Below are 21,943 nucleotides of genomic sequence, written 5' to 3'. Positions count from 1 at the left end.
TATTAGCCATGCAAAGACCTGCTCTTTTGTATTTATTCTGGAGCCTGCCTGAAAGACAATTCAATAGCAATCAGCAGCTGCTGTGACAGCAGCAACCTGTTGCTATGGAATTAAATGTGATGCAAAATACAAAGGTTTCTTGGTTAGCAGCAACAAAGTAAAAGGGGAGTAGGAGATGGAAACGGATGTAACAGTCAGAATGTAGCTACAGCCAGAGCCGGGCTGGGTTTTAACTGGGAGGTACAGGGGAAGAAATGTAAATATGATTTGTTTTGCTTTATTAAAAGAGCTTTTACGCCCTCTCAGTGGGTCAAGCTCAGCTTTGTCTGGGAGCGAGCGCTTGGGAGAGGCTTTTCTGGTGGCCTTGCAGGGGTTGTATGTTCCCAGGCTCCTGGGAAAGATGTCCACATGCTGTAGCCAGCCCTCGCTGTGGGATGTCGGGAGCTCAGATATCTTCCCCATGAGGTGGCCAGGACCGGGCACAGAGAGCCCCAGATGTGCAGGGCCTTGCTCAGACCCAGGCATGGCAGCAGACCCAGGACTGAAGGGTGGTTTGTTCCACACCTACCGCTGCCCTGCTCTGCAGGGGCCCAGTCCCACAGGCGAGCTTGGACAGGACACAGCTCCTTTCAGCCCACCCTCTGGCCTGGTCTGGAGCTTGCCCGTGGGCTCTCTCCCCCTCGGTTCCCCAGCTCTGTAACAGGGTGCTTCTCACTCTCCAAAAATCACTTGGGAGGACCAGGCAGGAAGGTTCTCAGATGGGCAGGCAGCTAGTGGGACCAGACCTCTCCCACGACCAGGTCCTGGGACCTCCATCCCCAGGGACTGACTATGCTGAATCTCCCCAAATGCAAAAGGCTGATACTCCTATGTCTTATTTAAATGAAACCCATAGTGCCTTTTTAAATATGCATTTTCCCAGCCTGACCCCAGCTGCCCTTGAAATAATACTATTGCGCAGTGAAGCCCTACGGGGAATTATCATCTGAGCTCACTCTCCCTTTGTCACTAGAGTCAATTAAAAGCAGAGTAGCTGGTGATTTAATACCTCCGGTGTCTGAGGAAGCCCCACATCCATCCAGAGGCTGGCTCTGGCATTTTAGACACATAATTGGAGTGGAGGAGTGTTTTTTCCAGTCATCCAACATGCTTTCAAATTCATCCATGTCTATACAGAGCACTGAAGCTTCATGTCCTTGGCTTGTCATCTTCTCCTGCACGTTAATTAATGCCCCAGCATTGCACATTCTCCCTGCGATATGTCCCGTGTCAAATTGTTTTCCTATTCCTCACACACCTTCTCCCTTGGGATAAAACCCAACATGTTTTAGTCTCTGAAGAGGGTCCAGGCTCACAAACAGCCACCTACGAAACGCTCACAAATTAAGTTAAGCTTCCAAGAGCAGGAGAAACCATTGCCCCCAGCTCCCCACAACCAACCGGAAATTTAAACTGGGCCCAATCCCTCTTGCTCCAGTGCAGAGCAGGAGTCCAGTGCCCTGGGGGTACAGGCAGCAGTGCTGGGGGGGCCCCAAGATGGGAGCTTGTGGCAGGGACTCCTGGTGGGAGTGAATAGCAGAGGCCGAGCTCATTTATTCTCCCTTCCTTACAATCTCCCTTTTCTTTCCATTTCACCACCTCCTTATTTAACATCAGCAGCTGTTGTGCAAAACCATCAACCCTGTTTGCAGCAGTGTGACCTACTTTACCGCGTCGGCCTGACTTCCTTACTGAAATCGCAAGCCCAGAGCCCACCCAACCCATTCAGCGTTTCTCAGCTGAATAACAAATCCAATTAGGTGGAAGAAAGCCTGGCTTTCACGCTGTCAGCGCCTGGACATCTCACTTCCCTCTCCCCAGCACATGCTGCGCCACTGATGGCTGCGTCTCACAGACATTGCAGACAAGGACCCCTCTGTATTGGTGTGCCCCTCCCTCCAAATAAAAATGGGGGAAGGGTTCAAGAGGACTGATCCTGGCTATCCAACGTGTCCTTTCATTCCTCCTGACAGCCCCCAGGGACCACAGAGCTCAGGAATCACATAGTCTGGGGTTTTTCAGTTCTGGCTCTCTTGGGAAGCCCTCCCTTCCCAGCTGAGGCTGGAAGGAATGATGTGGGGCGATGCCAGGACAGCACAACTTGTGCTTGTTAAAAACCTGCTGGCACTTTCAGCCAGGATGTGACTTAATGATGGATAGAAAGTCCTGCCTCTCATTCCCGGCATCACACCTAACCCCAGTCCCGCAGCTCTGTCCAGAGAAAACATTTCAGTCCTGCCCTTTGCTGCTCCCCTTACTCTCTTTTTCCACCCCAGCAGGGACCTTTCTCCCTACAGCCACCAGCAGGCAGCCAGTCCCCAGGATGCTGTCTCTGCTCCGTCGTGGGGGATAGCTGTGTGTTAAAAGGGATGAGTAGAAACAAAACAAGGAGAAAAAAGCTCAAGGGCCACCAGAAAAAGCCCCTTTGGGTTCCAGCTTCCCTGGCTGGGTAGGATGGACAGACATTCCCCTGCCCTGATGCGAGCCCAGCAGCACCGAGGCCTGCAGCGTGTCGCTGCTTGGCTCTCCGGCAGGTGCCGGGAGGTGGGGAAACACCATTATTCCATTTCTGGGTCACTGTCTGAAGGAACGACACATGTACACACTCTGACGGCTGCTTCTCTGCACCCAGCTGAGCGCCTGCCGCCTCCCGGCCCCCTCCTCTGCCCACGCTGCTGCCCTGCCGGGCTTACGGCTGCTCTGGGGCTTCCCACAGGGCTCTGCTAATGACTCACCGATCCTGCTCAGCTCTAATTAGGCTCCTGTCTAATTAGGTTCACTGGAAAGATGCGGCCGGTGAGAAGCAGCTCTTTGGTGAAAGGAAAAGGGAAAGAAAGAGCATCTGGAGACGCCAAGTGCCAGAGGGAGAGACGCCAGGCTGCGGCGAGAGGTCGGGGGTATCGGGAGTTGCCAGTTGAACTACATCTGTGCAAGGGATCAACCACAAAGAAAGGAGAGAGCGAAGGGACTTAAACAAGCCCCTGCCCCGGGGACCCTCCTCGGGCTCAGCCCTGCCCCATTGGGGAGCAGAAAACAAACCTTGGCTCCATCCCACTGGGGACACCTGGCTGAGGCACTCGGATGTCCTCCAGCCAAGAGCGAAGGTTGCTCTTTGTAGCCCTGTTGAGCAAGTTATCGACAAACAAAAGGAGCCCCAGGATGCAGGGGAGCGGGACGGGGCTGTGCAGGCAGCGGGGCAGGGGAAGCTGGTCCTGAACTGGCAGCATCCTCCCCTGAGCCACCTTGGAACAGGGGGCAGGAGAGCAGGCTCTGGAGCAAAGCCTTGTTCAGAGGGTTTCAAGAGGTGTGAAGACAGCTTTTGGGGGGACACGAGGGGCACCTACTGTGTCTGCTCATCCTGTGAGGGCTGGGGGTGCTCACTTGTATGGGCTCTCGCATCAGTTGCTAGTGTCAAATAGTATTTCTCCCTTATTTTAAAGATGTTTCAACCCTAAACAAATCAAGCCATTTGCAGTGTTTAACTTCCCTCTAACTAATTAACAAAACCCAGGTGCCTTCTATGGCAAAGGTAAGTCATTCCTTTACTATTCACCTTGTATCTGATCACAAGGCATCTCACTCACTCACTGAACTAATTAGGGTTTTGCCTTTCCTTCTCTCAATAAAGCCTCCATGAATGAGCAGCCTGTCTGCAAGCCCCAGTCCAGCTTGCACCTGTGTCCTCCCAGGCCTCCAAATTCTCACCCTGGAGCCAGCACTGGGACTGAACCCAGCAAGGGCAGGAAAGGGGAAACGCAGGTAACACAAATGTGAAAAGTGTCACTAAGCCGTATTTCTGAAGAGCTTCTCCTGCCCCTGTCAATGCTTTAGAGTCTCATCCAAGTGTAAGGATCCTTTATGACCCCTTTTAGGTGAAGGTGACAGTGAAAATTCAACCACATCCAGATGACCCACTGCATGGCCCTGCAGAGATCTTTCCCTCTAACCTTCGTTGCTAAGGAAAAGCCAGGGCTGGGCAAGAAACCTCGGATGCTCAGAAACACATCACTGCTGCTTGGAAACCATCTAAAATAATTGACCCATGTGGTCTGGGGAGAACATCCATTCTGGCTCAGAGCACAGACTGTGGATGAAATTGTGGAAAGCTGGTTTAGGGTATTCAAATTGCCACATGGAGAACATCCGGAGAGGCGGGGTCCTTCGTTTCCTCCTCTGCCAAAGGCAGTCTATTGCATGCCCAGGCCTATGGAAACGGGGGGTGGTTTGGTTTGTGCTGTGCAGGACCACAGAAGCTCACACTGCCTGGTTTGCTCTGCACCTCGGCCTTGCCCTGGCAGGAGCTTGATTCAGCAAGAATTTGATTTTCTGCATGTCATTTGTCATCAGTAAATATGCTCTTCCTCCTCCCATGACCAACGCCCGTTGTATCTCAGCAGCCCGGTGAGCCAGCACTGCCAGCAGCAGCATCTCGCACTTCCAGCAGCAGCTGTGGCCGCAGCCGTTGTTTTACTGCAGCAATGCAAAGGCTTGGGGTAACCCAGCGGTGCTTTTGTTGGGCATCCAGGTCGCAGAGCCAAGAGGGGCCGCAGGAAAACGCGCTCTTTAAACACCACACACAGGAGCCGACAGTTCGGCGAAAGCTTTTATTCGCTTTGGTAAATAGGTGAGCTGGGACGAATGGGAATGCAAATAAAATGAGGACTACTGAACAGCCGTCAAGATAAACGAGCTCTTTCATCTCCTGTCTCACACCCAGGAGCAAGCGCTGCGTGACAGGGTGTAGGTTTGGGTTCATTGGCATGATTCAGGTTTTTAGAACAGCACATGCAACACAGATGTGAGAAGGGGGAAGGATACACGTGGGCACGGCTGGCTAACGGGGCACAGGAGGGGGGTTGGCGTTTCCTAACACCTGCTAAGGAACAACCCAACACCACCAAGCAGCCTTCATGTTGATGACCTGAAGGCTTTGATCAATACATCTGATTCTTCTCAAGCATCCTCTCGCCCTCCCTATCCCACCTCTGAAGACAAGTGAAATAATAGGTGGAAATGAAGCAGTTCCTCTGCCTCAGAATCAATATGCAGAGGGTGAAGGGTGCAGGTGTCCCTGCTCCTTCCGCCTGGGGAGAGGATGCTCCAGTCTCATGCAGGACTAGCGGCACAGAGGCAGCTGTGAGCGCTTTTACAGGTAAAAAAAAAAGATGGTAGAGAAACTCCAGCCATCACATGTGGTCCTCTGTGCCGGCTCATCGCGCTACGGAGCAAAGCTCCCTCGGCTCTGTACTTCTGGCACCCTCTTCTGCCTGGACTGATGCCTGCAGGCACTGGGAACACCACCGACCTTCACCTCCCCAGGGGAGAGGAACGACCCGGACGCTCACTACAGCGTTTCTGCGGGGCCTCCTCTTGCAGGGGATGGGGCAATACATAAAGCACACCCCATCGTGGGTGCAGACATCCCCCCTTCTCTCCCCATCCCTGTGATGAGACGTAGCATCTCTTGCTCTCTCAGCCAAATGATGTAAAAAACCCCCGTGTCCAGGATGTGCTGAAGACACAGAACTACTTCAGCGGGTTACAGAAACTCTATGCCATGAGACAGCACACGCAGCCACCAGACTGCCATTTATCTCAGCTTACCGAGCTGAAGTGGCTGAGATAACGGCTGTGACACTTCCCCTTCTTGTAAAAAGATGAAAAGCCTTCTGTGAGGGGGGAAAAAAACCCGAGGAGCTGAGTATCATTATGGCCATATGCCCTTCAGCAAAATGCAAATCTAAGAGAAGGAAAATAAGAGTCCAGTGAGTGCAGACTGGACTCCAGATGATAAAAGCAACGCAAACATTTGATTACAGGTTAGGGTCACGTCTATTCATTGAGCCTCGGTGCAACAAAGTCAACAGCAGAAATACCAAAGGTGTGGAAATAAATCGGGCAGAAAACTCAGACTTAAAATCAAATTTATTTAGAGGAGAAATGACTTTACAAGAGGTTGATGCTGATAACTAAAAAGGAAGATAAATAAAAGCTTGTTACAAAACCTAATGGTTTCTGGCAAGTTACAGAAAAACTGAAGAATTTTACAGTCAATAACCTGCTCACTTTTTACATAATTACAAATTAACATACAGCAATTAGGTTTTACCCTTTTTTTAAAATTCTTTTTTTCAACTTTTTTTTTTTCAACTTTTTTTTAATGGGTTCAACATGAAAATGCAAAGCATTTTTTTTTTTTTTTAAGAAACAAACCAAAAGCAGAGGTATATCACGTTATTATAATACACCTCCTCAACGCTCTGGGAATTACTCAAGTGCATTCCATATTAGTACAAAATAAACACCAGGCTAAACTTTAACCATAGGCGAACTGAACTGGACATTTTTTTTTTTTTTGAGTCAGTGTTTAATATTGATAAAGAAAATAGTAAAATACTTTAGAGCATGGAAAGGATGGATACCTATAGACAGCTTGAATACATACAAAGCTTATAGCTGTATGCAAAGCAGTGAATGTTATCCTGTTCCCCCCTCCCCCCAAGCAATGGAAGCTGAATATATCTGGGCAAAGCATCAGGGTCAGTGAAACGCGTGTGGAAAGAAAGGGCACCGAGCCCTGAAAACGCAGGTGGGAAGGGAGCTAGTGTTACGCTTCCCATCACTCAAGAGCACAAGGTGTACGAGATTAAGCCAGTTCAGCTCGCCTATCTTTAAAACTTAGCTGTATCAACTGGATCAAGAACTGATCATCGATGGCTGCCCCTTCTGACAAACGAAGCAAGAGTTATGAGCAGGAGGGGAGGTTTTTTATTTAAAAGGGTGCCTTAAATTATGTTAATTTCCCAAACCTGGCCAGCAGGCAGAACAATTTCCAGACTTCTGGTTAACAAGGAATGTTTTGTGGGATTTTAGCAGATACTCTCTTGTGCCCCCTGCCCAGTCCTCCCTTGCCTCGTGCCACAGATATCCTAGACAGCTTCCTTGGGATTTGGCACCTGATGAACCTCATCTGACTCGGTGGCATTTGGAAGGACTGGATTTGGGCGTTTCAGCAACAGCTTTGAGATATCCTAGTGCCTCAAGGAAGGTGCAAAGATCATCAGACTCTATGGATGTTCCTGCCTTTGAAAGGCAGTACAAGTCCGCACAAGCTAACGGCATTACTGTGCTTCTCAGCAGTGGTCAAACTTCCAGAGTGAAAAGAAGAGTCCACCCTCAGTGGTGGTGAGAGCTCCTGCCCCAGGGATAGCACCTGGGAGCTCTCCCAACGGCCTGGACAGTAAATGACTTAGTGCACGGAAAGGGCCTCACTTCCCTTATTTGGCTGCATCCCCCCCATCCTTTGCTCTGGGTTTCTCCAAGGAAAAGGAGGTGGAGGGCAAATCACCAGCGGGACAACTGCTTCCCTCCCAGCAGCAGTACCCATGGTGAGGAAGGTGATGGTGATGCCAGCATGGGCTCTCCTGGGGGATATACCTGAGCCATCAGAAGCCAGTTCCTCTGGTCCTGCTACTCACTCTGTCTGCAGTGGGACTGCAGTCAGATTCACACCCACTTTGGTCTAAAAATAATACAAAAAGCTTGGCCCTTCCTCCTCTCCTGGGGTGAAGCCAAACCAAACCAGGAATATGCTTACTTGCTGCTCAGATTTTGCTGGGGGTGCAGAGGGGGGGAGCAATGGCAAAGCTGATTGTCTCCACATAACCAAAATGAAAAGGGACAAGACCAGTTCCATTTAAAGTGCTTTACGGCATCAACCTGACATCAAGTTACATGTTGAGATGATCACTTCATTTAAAAGAAGCTAAGGCCTACCCCACACAACTCCATGGAGTCTCACACCGTTTGCTACAACTACTCTCTCTTGCTGGGGTATTCTGGCACCTCCAGCTAACACTGACCACTTTTGTACTTCATCTGAGCCCACGCTCCCACTTCCTCGGTCACCAAAACACCTTCTGTTGGGCAGTGATAAAGAATAGATAAAGAAAAGCCCAAGAAAATCTGATTTTTCCCCTCCATGAAACAGTAGCAAAAAAGCTCCAAGAGCCTTTGCTGGGTCCTCTTCTGCCTCCAACAACGGGAGCTTTGCATAAACATCTTTGAACCCCCTCTGTGTCCTAGGAATCTAGTGCAAAACGGGGGGTTTGGTTACTCCAAATTGGATCAAGGGACTGTCTCTGGGAAATGAAGAAATAACATGCTTTCAACAACTGCAGGAAGGATGCCAGGCGTGAAACCGAAGCAAATGCAATTTTAAGGCCAGGCAGAGGAAAAGCTCCAGTGCTGTAAAACTGGGACCATACTCAAGCAGACCACCCTACGTAACCTGCAGGGATCAGAGTGGGAATCCAACCCTGGGAACCTATGCCAAGCCTTGCCAAAGAAAACCTGAGAGGGGGGAAAGTAAAAGGCTAAAGAGATAAAAACAAGCTCTCACCTTCCTAAAGGTGAAAGAAGGAGGAAGCAGTGTGGGAGTAAAGGCTTCATTCAAAAAAAGTGAATCATACAGTAACATACATCCTCCAGGGACAAAGGTCTGCCCACCAGAATGAAAGACACAAACAGCTTTGATATGCAGTATTTCTGGTCTGTGTATTTCTGACTCACGCCCGTAGTTTCTTTGACAAGGAATCATGGGGACGTTAGGAGATCACTTAGCAAATACTATTTTCACTTAGGCCACTGACTGTTCTTTTTTGATTTGCACACGTCAGCAGAGACAGACAAGCCAGGAAGACTCAGCCCTGCCACCCTGGGCCTTTTGATGCCCTTCTCAGAGCCATGAGGCATTCCCGTGTTGCAAATTCCAGATGTGTTGGGACTGGGGAAAAGACAGTGGGATAAAAAGAAAAGCTCATATTGGCAAAGGCTATTACAGACTGAGGGGAACTTTCAGAAACACCGGGGACCTCATCTCTGTTTACACAACAGTAAATGAGCTATGCGCTGCTTTGGTTTCCAAAAATTTCAGCTCGGCACATTCATTTTTGCAGATGTATAAATAGTGGGGCAGAAATTATCTTCTGAAATTGGTGGGTTTTTATGAAAAAGGTAACACCACAACACCAGCACATGCCTCCTTCATCTCCCTTGAGATTCAGGAGCTGCCTGTATCTCTCCAGAGAAGCAACCTCACATCACTGCTTTGCTTTTTCCTTTGCCTCCAAGAAGTATGAGAAAACCTAAATAAAACATTTAAACAAGGAAACTAACTGATAGGAGGAGTCTTGTCTCAAGTCACTGCTGCTTTTTCCAGACTTTTTTTGGCCCAAAGATGCTCTGTCTTAAAGAAAGCTCTCAGTTGAAATTGTGTAACTCTGGGCACAGCACGGGCTGCAAAGCAGCGCTGCCCAAACCCTGGCTTTGTAGGAACCAGGGAGATAAGAACATTTGGTTTACCAATCTTTTGGTAAGAAAAACAAAAAAAAAAAAAAAAGGGGAGGGGGGAGAAAAAAACAAACCACCCCTCAAACCCCCAAACAAAAGCAAAATGAAAAGTAAAAAGAAATAAAAAAATAAAACCAAGTAAACTTTTAAAAAAAGAACTCTTTCAAATAAACAGAAAGATAAATATTTTTTGCAAGCCCTGCTTGCAATTAAGTACAAGCACCAAATAATATTAAAAAAACAAAATAAAAATAAATCTCAAACCTTTTTCTTTTCTTTTTTTTTTTTTTTTTTTTGAGTCTTAATAGTTTAGAGAGCTTCAAAAGCAAGCAGGCAGTTTAGGATTCCTGCACTGACCAAGACAGACCAGTCTAAGCATCCACCTCACCATCAACGCTGCTGATACTCATCAGCACCAAACTCTGAAAACTGCTGCGTGTTACTGGCTTGTGAGAAGCCAGAGAACAAACTGAAATCAAACAATAGTGCAAGAAGAGAAATATTTTTTTTTTAAAGAAAAACTGGTAAGAAAGGAAATGCACTTGACAGCTTCAAACTCTGAGCAAACCTTTGAGCTATTTTGAAGCTGATAGCATCTTGTTACCATTTACAAATCCGCCGGGGCAATTCCCCTGAGAGGGTTTGGGAGAACAGTAATTTTTGAAAAAAGTTTGGCTCGCTGCATTTCTCTTCCCCCGCTGAACACATCCCTGTATTCAGCAGCTGTACAAACACCTCACAGTCGGCACAGCGAGAGTCACCCTCGGACCTTCCCCTTCTGCTGACGGCGACATGGTGACACACGGACACTTTCACCCTAGAGCCCACGGGGATGGAAATGGACCTGCCACGCTGGACCTTTGGACCTGTCCCACAGTGGTGTTGACAGGGAGAATATATTTTTTTCCCCAGAAATGGTTAATAAGTGCATGGTATCGTACAGGCATGGGGACTAGGAGCTGCCTCTTTGGAGCTCACTCTGCTCACAGCACTCAGCCCCTGACCTGCGACGTCTCACTGAAGTGCTCTGAAATTGCTGTTGTCTCATTCTGCCTTAGAAATGACAAGGGAAGCTGACAAAATCCAGAGAAACAGAAGCCCAATGGTAACACAAAAAGTGGGGGAAGAAAAATACAAATAACAGAACAAAAGTCCCTAAAAGCCAATTTTCGGCAAGTAACTCATCAGGCTTGCAATGAAGGGATATCAAATGCAACTGGAGAACTGCAGTCTGGAAAAAAAAAATTATCTTTACTTAGGGGATGGGAAGGAGTGAGTTGGAGCTCAAAGAGATTGTGTGAAAAAACATTGCTTAGAGTTGTTCCCACTTGAACACTGTCTGTTCTGGCTCCCCGGGGCTGCCTTACAAGCCTACAGAATTTCTCTTTTCTGCATCGTTTTAAATATACCCAGACGTTCTGTTTGATTCTAGAAACAGTTTGACATTTAAATCCTCTGCCCCATGGAAATCTTTTGGAATTACTTTAGAATTGTTTTTTCCTCTGAATTTTTGTTTTGAATGCTGTTACTGCTTCCTGGTGTAAGGTACCTTTCTGAAACCAAACAGTCCATATACCATGAGCACAAAAGGGGCGTGCAAGTCAATGGCGTTACAATCGGAGCAGTAAGGGCAAGATATTTAATATCTACACGCTCCCTGAAAGTCATCAGGTATCATCTATCCCCATGGGCCGAGCTAAGCTTGGCTGTACAGACTGTAAGCATATCCCAGTGGATACATAGATACATATATGTATATATATACAGTATATCTATATATGCCAGTGTGTACGCACCATTTGTAGAGTCCTAATCTTTTGCTAAATGCTTGGTTTTGGTTACGTTCCCCAGAAAAGGGGAATTTGAAGGCACAGACCCCTTAAGGCTATGTTCTCTCATCCTTTAGCAGTAAGGAGAGACAGAAAACACCTATCCCAATCCATTTAACCCAAAGTTGGCACAGAGAGATGGTACTATTTGCCACGCAGTCAGCCTCTGTGGTGAGAATTCACGCAAAACCACAGGAGAGGCCCTTTCCCACCACTTAACAGACTTTATAACATGTTTTATTTAAAACCTCCAGATGCTTGTCAGCTGCAGGCACCAGCAGCGTGCTGTGGAGCGGGCAGGGATATGTCCACTGTACCAATGCTGAGAGTGACCGATAGAACCGTCCGTGCTCAGCAGAAGATCTCCTCGCCCTCTGGAGGTGCTTCTGATGAGTGAGAATCTGCAGCACAAAAAAAAACCAGGTGGGAATCACTATGGGAATACAGGAATACAGATGGCAGAGCGGGACTCCATGCACATGGAAACCCCACTGGCTGCCCAATCCACTGGGCACCTTAAAAGATGTCCAGTTCCCTGACAAGGTACCATGAAAATACATGTTGTAATTGCTGAGCTTGCCTGTGCACAAGTTGGAAAACACCAGAGAGTTAATATGGATAAGCCGGTCATCTGAGGGCGTGAGATCAAATTTCATGTGGGTCATAGGTTTGAGGTGCAGAACTGAGTCCTAAGGGGATGGATGCAAAACTACCAGAGAAAAAAACCCGGCATTTTTATTTCTTTTTTTTCAGATCAAGAGACCAGACAGACCGGCTGAAGTGAAAGGGAGAGGCCACCAGAAGGGTTGTGGGTATCACTTCTAAACTACAGCAGAGTTAAAGCAGACAGCAATGCCGCAGGGGCTGCAAGAGCCAGGAGCAGCCCAGCAGCACCTCCTGAAAGCACATATACTGAAGCAGGACATTTTCCTCCTCAAAGCACAGCAAGCTGAAAAATAAAAGGGAGAATCCAGCCTGTGGAGACTGCTCAGGATGAGATGGGAAAGGAGAAGAGCAGGGAGCAGAGTGCGCCCCTCTGACAATCCCAAGAGCTGCAGAACAGGCAGAAAAGCCCACAGAAGACCACTTCAAGCTGGGAACACCACTCATCACACCTGATCTTTTCCATCCCTGTGTTACCGTCCACATTCAAGGATAGATTTTGTGCCTTTCGCAAGTTCACTGGCTGGAGGGAAAAGCCAGGTCACCAACCCTGAAAACACACCTATGACCTGCCCTGACACTCACCAGACTGTTGGGAGCGATGTCCCCTGCCCTTTTTCTTCTTTTCCTTCTTCTCCTTTGGTTTGGCTAAACTGAAGAGACGGGTAGGCATCTGGGGCTGTTCCTCAGCTGCCTTGTTAGTCTGGTTTGTTGTGCTAAGCAAATGGAAAGTGCTTTTCTCTTTGTGTGTCCTTGAAAGACTGTTCCTTTTGGGGGAGACAGACAGTTCTGCATCAAAGTGCCCTTGTTTAGGAAGGGAAGGGCTCTTCTGCTTGGAGGAGTCATCGATGCTGGACTGGGAGGGGACTCTTCCAAGTTTCTCATGTAGATTTGAAATCTGTAAAGGAAAAGAAAAGTGTTTCATTGGGGCATGAAAGAGGCTAGCAGAAAACCTGGATAGGAAAGGTGTGTCCCAGGCCACTCATAGAGACAGAAGTTGTGAACATCCAGCCCATTAACAGCTAAAAAGTAGTATCCCATCCTGGCAAAGCAATGAGAGAAGCAGCCCTCTCTGTTTAAGACGAAGAAACTAGGCATATAAATAGTAACTCTCCAGTATCTTTTGCTCCTACATGTACTCTGCTATATATCAACAAGCCAAGGGCAAATATTCTCTAAGATCTCAATACCAAGACTCACCCTGCATCGTTTGTGCACACAGATGGTGGCAGAAGGCCAAGAAGAAGCGTGCCTCTCCGGCAGGGCGACGCCAGCACACAGCACCGGAGCGGCATGTGTCAAAGGAAGCCTCCCCAAGCAAAAGATGAAAGGAAAAACATTTTTCCTGATATTTTTTTTTTCCTAACGGCTGTCTCAGGATGTAATTGAGCCCGCACATTCAAAGGGAAGATCAAAACAGCAGCTCAACAAAGCCTCACCGAACCCTCTATTAATAGCTCTGAAATGTCAGTAAGATACCTGCCTCGAAAAGGTGCTTCCTTCTCCTAATGCCCCAGGCCTTGCAGTTATTTTACCTCTCAGCCTCTCCCATAGCATCCATCCCCCTTGCATGTCTACGTGTGTTTGACACTGGAACAGCTTCACCGTGTGCTCGGAAAACTTCTGCCCTGATCAGGAACCAGGGTGGGAGGGAGCAAGCCCCTCTCTGATGATTTGCTTTTCAGAGCTCACTGCTGAGCTCCGCAATCAGCCCATTCAGGCACCCAAAATCATTTCCATTCCGCAATCCAACATTTATAAACTAATTCTGCTACAGCTCTAAGCAAATTACACTCAGAATTAGTGAGTTACAAACAAACAAATCATCTCAACAACAGGCTTAAGGATCAAATTCAGCCCATGCTTTGCCAATGGATGCTTGCTCTCCTCAGCCAGACTGCTGCACAGTTATAAGAAAATAAACCCCAGCCTGGTGGAAAATGCAGAGAACAGGATCTGTGTGGGGGTTTTTCTTTCTGGTTGTGGGCAGCCAGACACCAGACGCCTCCTGCAGCAGAGCTGGAGACTTTTGCTCATGACCAGACCGCAGGTGCCCAGCTTCTTTAGGACAGGACAATGCCCATCTCTTTGCTAGATAGAGAATGCTTCTGGAGATGGATATAAGTGTACAAACAGCCATCCCCTGCAGTTATCAGCCTCACAAGTGGCTCTCATGACAGCTGGAGGGTGCATGTAACCCACAACGCTCAGGCTGTTTCCGAGAAGGACGTCTCATGTGCCTGACCACTCCCCAGAGCTCAGCCCCAACGGGGTGAGGGCCAACGCCAAAGGCAGTATTGACCTCCTGGGATTGCCTAGGGCATCTTCTCTGCAAGGCAGCCACCTCCGCTCAGCCATCCACCAACACACAGCACAGAAAAGCGGGCAGAGCTCAGGCTGTTGTAACCACCTACTGCTCAGGACTGACCAGGCATCCCGAATACAGCATGTTGCCTCAACACTGGCAATGCCTCAGCAGTTCCCGAGGTGTCAGAAATGCAGCCCTGCACATCACGTTCAAGGAGCCAGGTTTAAATACCAGGTCCCACATGTCTAGGGCTGGGGTGCTGGCATGCAGCTGGCCCAGGAGCCGGCCGCAAGCTCCCTGCAGGGCACGGCTTCCCCCGCAGCCCGGTTGCTGGCATCATTCACCTGGTTGTGGTCAGGCTCCTGCCGCATTTGAGCTACTCGCTCCATGTCTTGCTTGAACTGCATCTTCTCCCTCTCCAGCTGCTTCTGCGCCATGCGAAGCCTCTCCAGGTCGAGCTGGTAGGAGGCCTTCTTCACCTGCAGCTCCTCTCGCTCCCGCTCAAGATCCTGCCACCCTCTCTGGACCTGCTCCTCTCGCTGGGCCAGGTGGGCCTCCTGCTCTGCCAGCTCTTTCTCCCGGACTTCCCACTCCTTCTCTCTCCTCCGTCTCTCCTCCTGGTGCTGTGTCTGCTGCTTCTTCAGGTTGGCCAACTCCTGGCGCTGCTTCTCCAGGTTGCGCTGCTTCTCCTGCTCCAGCAGCGAGGTCGGCCGGAAGAAGCTTCGGGTCAGAGCCCTCTCACTCAGAGCCAGCTTCTGGTCCTCGATGTAGGTGTCCTGCTGCAGCACGACGCCCTAGGAGAGAGGAGACACAAATCACTGCAGCACCTTCTCCACAAAGAGAGGCTCCATCCCTGAAAACTTCAGGGTGCTTTATCAATCCCCTTCTCCCACCAAATTCACATTTGGCTGGGCTACCGGAAGGTGCTGGCAGAGGATCTCCCCCAGCAGCTTCCCAAATTCAGGTGAGCACCAGTTCACTTAGGCAGCAGCTCATTCCTATGATGTGTCGGCAAGCTGCCTGCAAGCCGCCTGCGGGGTATTCAGTCAGGCAGGGATGCGACAGGCAAAGGGGAAGGAGAGATGGGGAGGCGAGGCGCAAGTGGCTGTTGCTGGCTGGCAGGATGTGCAGTTCAGGCAAGCAGCATGCAAAAGCGGGATGAACGGCCAAGCCTACCTGCAAAGCACTGAGCAGCTTATGGAGGCTGGTAATGGTTTGGAGGACCTGCTGCGAGAAAACAGAAGCAATGCTATTAGATCCAACTGGGTGCCAGGGTACGCGTAAAGCACCCTTCCTTTTCCACTGTGACCCACCAGTGGGTCTGGCAAGCTGTACAGCCATCCCTCTACACCTTCGTTTTTCTCACTCTGCACTTGCAATGACTGTGTCATCCCCTAGTACACAAATAACATCCCTTGGACATCTCTCAGAGGTGCCTGGCACAATCTTCCTCACTTTCCTAGCTGTCAGTGCGGCACGGGAGGAAATGTCTGCAGAAGCACAGACCTCATGGGAACTCCCGGGTTGTCTCTGCAAACCATTTCCCACAGCATCAGCTTGTTCAAGAACAAGCAGAGTAATTACGATGAAACCCAGCAGTTCACTTAAAGATTTCAGGGAGAGAACCTCAAGGGGTGAAAAAAGAAGAAATCTTAAAATGGATGTGGACTATTTGTACTCTTCCATCCCTGGCTGACCCATACAAGTCCCACTGTCTTTACACAGAAAAACTGCAATACAGCAGGCACACAAGTGCAGCAGGTGTGCTCATGGAGGCTCTCTGAAAACACAGGTAAACGTGAACACATGGTGCATCAATACAGAGCAAGCAACTTTGGAGCGATGCCCTAACCCTAAATATATTTTTAGCCCAGCTAAAAATTTCTCTGAATCTCTCATATCCTTCAATTACTTTGAAGAAGACGACAAACCACTGTAGAATTTGCAATAGTGGTGTGATAGCCAGTATTAAGAAAACTGCTTCTCATTCTGCCATTAATGCTAATTGGGAGTTATGAATGTGTATCAAAGGGAGAATAGAAATCTAATTGTCCCAATTCACTGCACCTGCAACATAAAATTAAACTCCCTCTGTCTGCAGATGCACAATAAATACAGCCCTGTGCATCAGAGTGGTAATTAACCCTTGCTGCTTATAATCAGCACGTATCATCCTGCTGGCAAGCAGATGACAATCAGCAAATTCCCTGTCTGAACATCCAAGGTTAAACAAATAAATGACACAGTGGGTTCAGCTTAATGTATTTAAAAGTCTACATGCGCTTCAGCAAATGAAATGTATTTTCTTCCACATTATCACCTATTGAGACAAATTCTCTTGCCACTTAAATTAAGGAAACAGCTGAGAAACAGAATCAATTCTTACCTCGTTATTTCTTTTCAACATGAACATCAGATTAGCATTTCCACCCTATGAAAAGATCGCAGATTTAATAAGAGGACAAATGAGAAATCACAGCAAATGTGTTCTGAAGCTGAACTAATGACAGACACATTAAACCCCCATCCCCATCTTTCATTCTGGGAGAATTCATGCATGTTTTTTAGGCAAGTTAAAATCACATAAAATAAAATGTTAATTAGGTATCATTTTGTAGCTATATGATGGATTGATCCACAGCAGAATAGGTGCAAGGTTATAGTTGACCTTATCATTTCAATAACGATGCATAATTAAACACATGCTTTAGCTGATCTGCAGACAGATGGCAGATAACCTGTGCCACAAAGGAATACAACTGATTTGCAATGGTTTTCAAGTCAGAATTTTAGCTACAGCAAAGTGTTTTTGGGTGCATACTTCCAATTTTGTTTTATTTTTAACTTATTAGGATACAGCTAATTGTCAAGAAATTCAGGCATTTTTCAAGACCAGAACTGTCACTCTCTTGAAATCTGAACTCAGTGGCAGCAGATAAACCAAGCGATACCTTCTTTAAAATGCTGTCCGACTCTGTTCTCCGAAGGTCCTGAGCATCTTCGCCTTCATCTTTCGCTCCACCTAAAGGAAGAAGCCAGCATTGACACCGGTTATTCAACATTTTAAGCCATAGATGAACTTGTTAATATCTGAGAAATTTAATGCATGAAACTCACATGTTTCACAAAAGGGGACACAGAGCTCTTGACACTTTAACTAAATGCATTTGCTCCCTACATATACAGAACACGTCAGCACCACCAGAAAAAGTGGATCTGAATTCAGATTAGAACTGATTTTGGTTTCAGACAACATGCTGATAAATTCATCACACTCGTCTTAACTGGTGCTCTGTCTAGCCCCTGCACTGCTGTCTGCTACCAAAGAATACTTGCTGAGAAGACATAAGGCAGAATAACAGCAGATGGAGAACAATAGCAGTATCGTATCAGGGTATATTATTGCAGGTATAGTTTCAATGCCTCTTGTGCAAGTGCATTTTACAGCTGGGTCAGATACTGCTGCGCAATACCCTGTGTAATTTTATGCTAACAATTTCTGCTTAGCCTTAGTTATCAGAAACCTGGATCTTCAAAGGACACTGGCCTTCTCTTTCTAGCTTCCCCCTGGATGGCTCGTATCGGTGCTCCTGAGCAGGACTGAACTGACTTGTGGGGCCAAGAGGGCTGCAACTCTCCACCTCCTGCGCCCAAGAGCACATTCGTCTGCTCATGGCGGCGAAGGAGTCGCAGGGCTCTTTGGTCCTCTAGCTCTTGCCAAGACTCCTGCACTCCCCTTGCCAGCTGAGATGTAGCCCATGGGGAAAATCCACAGCTGCACTGGTAACCTCCCTACTGCCATTGTTTTAATGATAAACGACTTTACAGACACCTGTATCTGAAGCAACGTGGAGGACCTAGTGCCAAGACGCTCTCCTCCCACCATCCCCCAGGCAGGCTTTGCTATTAAAGGCTGACCCTCAAGTCCTCCTAACAGACCTTCTCTCCTGCGCCACGTCCTGGGACCTTCCACCTCTTTGCAGGAGGAAACACCTCCCTTCTGCTTTGCTGGAGGGGAGAACGAAGGGGAGTCAGGTTATAAGCCTTGCCCAAGGTTGCACAGGTTGTGAACAGAAGAACTGGAGACGAAAGCCAGGTTTCATGCCTCCCAGCCTCCAGCTGAACAAACAAGCCTTGCATTCTTTTCCCAAATTCTCCCAAGACCCTACAACTATTGAATTACAATCTAATTCAAAAGAGGACATTTCTACAGAAAACCTAGAGCTGGGCAATGAACAGCACGAGGTTGTCCTATTCATCACTGCAACAGGAGAGAGGCAAAACCCTAAACAAACCCCTCCAGCATGAATATATTTGTCATTATGATGACAAGGCCTGTGGAGGGCTTTGCAGCTTTCCAATAGAGCTGGGAAAAACCTCTACATACTTCTCATGTCTGACTGTCTGGAGCTAACACTGCTCCTTTAATGCAGAAGGTCAGACGAGGTCCAACGATCCCAATGCTGAGACAGACACTAGCGCAGCAAAACTGGCTGTATTGGGAGTGTGAGTGAGACCACAGAGAAAGGAATTTGAGGACAGGGAAGTTTCTGATGACTAAGGGCAAAGAAAGAGAGCATTGGGAAGCAGCCAACTATGCAGCTGAAATAAATATTCACACATTTGTTTGGGAGAGACTTAATTACAGGAATAACACATGCAGTTGTATGTGGAACACAAATGCAGAGAGAGCAGAGCAGGGGAGAAGGTGCTTGATTCAGCAATATCCTCATCCATTTGTAAATGCAACAGCACCAGGCTCCTGCTGGAAGATAACCGAACAACGAAGAACAGAGCTGCAGATACTACGACAAGGACACAAAGACACTAATTTATTAAGAAGCCAAATGCTTTTGTGAGGCACGCAAGTAAAGAGTAAGGATAATTTACAGAGAGCACAGAGAGAGAGCAATGAAGAGCTCAGATGTCTAATCCTCACGTAGCCACAGGTTCTCAACAACCATCATTCTACCTGTACATGTGCTTTTTTTCTAATCTGTTATTTAATCTATCAACTATTAATGCAGAGGAGTTGCAAAACCAAATCACCAGCTGCTGGAGTCCTTCTGAAGTAAGAGGCTATGATGACATTATGTATTATTAACAAATGCTGACGTGCACACGTGAAGTACTCACACTTGGAGGCATTCATCTGGTGACTGTCAAATCCTCCAAATGTCTCTGCCCGTCTAGGGAGAGAGATGGGGCCAACTCCTCCTTCTTGTTCCATGGCAGTGCTGCTGACCTGCTGCCCGAGGGCAGTGCCCAGGCTCCTGTTCACCAGGTCTTGGAGCAGTTCAACTGATAAAAAGCAAGATATCGCTGTTAAAGACCACCTCAGGCTTCTTGAGCTATTTTCATCCCTGTCTGAGCTCAGGTGAGAAATTCACATGCTTTGTTGTACTAAGAAACCATGTTTCTATGACAATGATATAAACAGTACGCATTTCCCCTGCAAAAACTCAAGTCTGTCTGACCATTAACTCCAGTTCCTGGAGCTCTGCACAGGCTTTCACACCTCCCTCTCTTCCCCCAAGCAACCTTGGTGTGCTCTGACAACAGCACTTAATAATTTTTAGCCTCTCCAAAAATCACACCAGAAAGTTGCCCGAGTTTCCATCTACCCTTGCATTTGTCAGCAGACTTGCTTGTCTCTTGCAGGCACCACAAGTGCCTCGGGGAACCCGAGCCCTGCTCTCATACCTTGCTGAGACTGAAGCACAACAAAAGCCTGGATGGTCCAGATTTTCGCCAAGGATAAATCCTGCAATGCTGCTAACCCCAGTGCAGATTCAATACACGGTTGTTCTCAGTGCTGACTTCTTTTCTGCCCTCTTTCAAGAGCCATCAATATCTGCTTCCTTTCCTGACCCTCATTACCTGTCCCTGAGACAATTCCATGAGTAGCAATATCTCCTTATCTGTGCTGTTATTCTGACAAAGAGAAAACTTCCCCTGCAAAACCGGTGCTTCCGGACTGATGGCTTCGCTGAAGGTGGGTCTGTTGGTTAGTGTAATTAACGTGTCACCCTGACTTGCCCACCTTCATTTATTGCAGTTTTCATAATGGCCTCTCCTTTTGGTGCCTCCTCTGTGTTGGCTCTGAAGAGCAGCCTGGAGCCTGGCATGTCCTCCTGCACAGAACTGTCTGCCATGTCCCGGAAGATTTTAGACTTCTCCTCCAGCAAGAGGAGGATCTGCTTATCCTTCTGCTGAAGCTGTTCTGTGGGGGTGAACAGTAAACAGAGATGAAGAGAGAAAATAAAAAGCTTTGGCGAGGAAACTGAGTGATTACTGAGATATTGGCCCCATCTAGTGGAACCTCATGATACAAGCGTGCCCTGAGCAATCCTGCACAGCAACAGCACCCAGCAGGCTCAGAAAAAAAAACAGTGTGAGCAAGGTGAGGGGCAAACAAGGACTGCAATTATTTGCTGGATGCAGGATTTTCACTTCTTTGAAAAAAGCCACAGTTCAGCCACAAAACCCAACACAACTCCTGTAAGTTTTTCAAAAACCGCTCCCCAGCTCTGTCCCAGGCAGGATTTTACCTTTCAATCCTCTCACTTTTGCGTCCGACACTTTCTTTTCAAACTCAGACTCACAAGGGACTCCTTCGTCTTCATCTCTATCCCTGGACAAGAGACATGTCTCAATTACTACCAGAACATGACCACATGCACCACCTGCCTGGCAAGAACAGCTTGGTAGCTTACATGGTGTTCATTGTGTCTTGAATGATCTGTATCCAGCCATTACGCTCTTCTTTGGAACTGGCATGGACTTCCACCATTTCAGGATCTTTTACACCCATACTGATCAGGAACAAACCCTTCTCTTCATGAGCCACTTCTCGTACGATCAGCTTCTTCAGAGAGATCACAGTGGATTTCTGGTCCTTCAGACAGAAAGAAACAGGTGAGGGAGGTGAACAGTACTAGTTCCCAGATGCAAACTAGCACTGAACTGGTCCCAGTAACCATACTGCTATCTCTCTCAGGTTGTAAACATTTTCTGAACCTACTGGCTAATTAAAAAAATTAATCATTTTAATGGGGTCAAAGAACAGGGAAGCACTTGCTTTCCTCCATCAGTTCTGTAGGAAAAGCCATTTCACCTTGTTCCATTTCAACAAAGAATTAATTTAAAATTGACTTTGTGGTTTTGCAAACTACCATATTTTGCTCTGACTCCAGCAGACCTTTGATCTCATCTCCTCCTGCCCACACTTTCTCTGTCATTAATATCACAGCCCCTTAAACTTAGTGCAGCTTGCCAGTGCCTGCTTCACACACATTATCTTCACGATCACTCCCTAGAATGGAGTAACATCTTGTTTCCAAATCCCACAAAACCTCTGCTGTTCTCAGAAGCTTGTAGCTGACTCTTATGATGGAGAAGGCTTGTGTGTAAGATGACGTTCATTGTGTGCTATGGTCTCTGTGTAATGAGCCTGCTCAGTTAAAACGTCCCTTTGCTGTTGTGCCATTTGTATATGAGTCAGCCCCTTTGTGCATTTTACAGGATGCTACAACTGGGGTGATTGGGTAGCGGTTCACTAGCAGGACTTGTGTGCAAATCAACTCCCCCTGTGTAGGGCACTGAGTCTGTGCAGATTGTTGGTGGAATTGGAATAACAAATTATTAGCTTTCAAAATGTTCAAAGAGTGGAAAGGTCACAAGGTTTAGCCAGTCTAGACCATGCCTGCAAGGTACAGCCCCAAGAGACTCAGTGAGGTACCAGGTTTTCTTT

The 21,943-nt window shown here is 47.6% G+C and overlaps 1 protein-coding gene across 6 annotated transcripts in view; it reads right to left on the bottom strand.

Moving 5' to 3' along the window:
- Positions 1–5,946: 5,946 nt before the first annotated feature.
- AKAP13 (A-kinase anchoring protein 13) overlaps positions 5,947–21,943 on the bottom strand; it is a 224,487-nt gene continuing 208,490 nt past the window's right edge. For 4 of the 6 annotated variants that reach the window (XM_074881090.1, XM_074881095.1, XM_074881093.1 and 1 more), the window contains 10 exons: positions 20,907–21,088; positions 20,742–20,824; positions 20,234–20,413; positions 19,327–19,491; positions 17,142–17,212; positions 16,577–16,621; positions 15,367–15,417; positions 14,535–14,984; positions 12,468–12,780; positions 5,947–11,620 (listed from right to left, as the gene is read on the bottom strand). In XM_074881090.1, the coding sequence (XP_074737191.1) occupies positions 11,571–11,620; positions 12,468–12,780; positions 14,535–14,984; positions 15,367–15,417; positions 16,577–16,621; positions 17,142–17,212; positions 19,327–19,491; positions 20,234–20,413; positions 20,742–20,824; positions 20,907–21,088 (1,590 nt within the window). In that variant the 3' untranslated portion in view covers positions 5,947–11,570. The remainder of the gene's footprint in view (positions 11,621–12,467; positions 12,781–14,534; positions 14,985–15,366; positions 15,418–16,576; positions 16,622–17,141; positions 17,213–19,326; positions 19,492–20,233; positions 20,414–20,741; positions 20,825–20,906; positions 21,089–21,943) is intronic. The other 2 variants (XM_074881091.1, XM_074881092.1) reach the window with 2 other exon arrangements.

This window comes from Strix uralensis, chromosome 11 (assembly GCF_047716275.1).
Source record: "Strix uralensis isolate ZFMK-TIS-50842 chromosome 11, bStrUra1, whole genome shotgun sequence".
Lineage (NCBI taxonomy): Eukaryota > Metazoa > Chordata > Aves > Strigiformes > Strigidae > Strix > Strix uralensis.
Note: the sequence above shows the minus strand (reverse complement) of the source record. Positions and strands in the feature narration are given on the sequence as shown.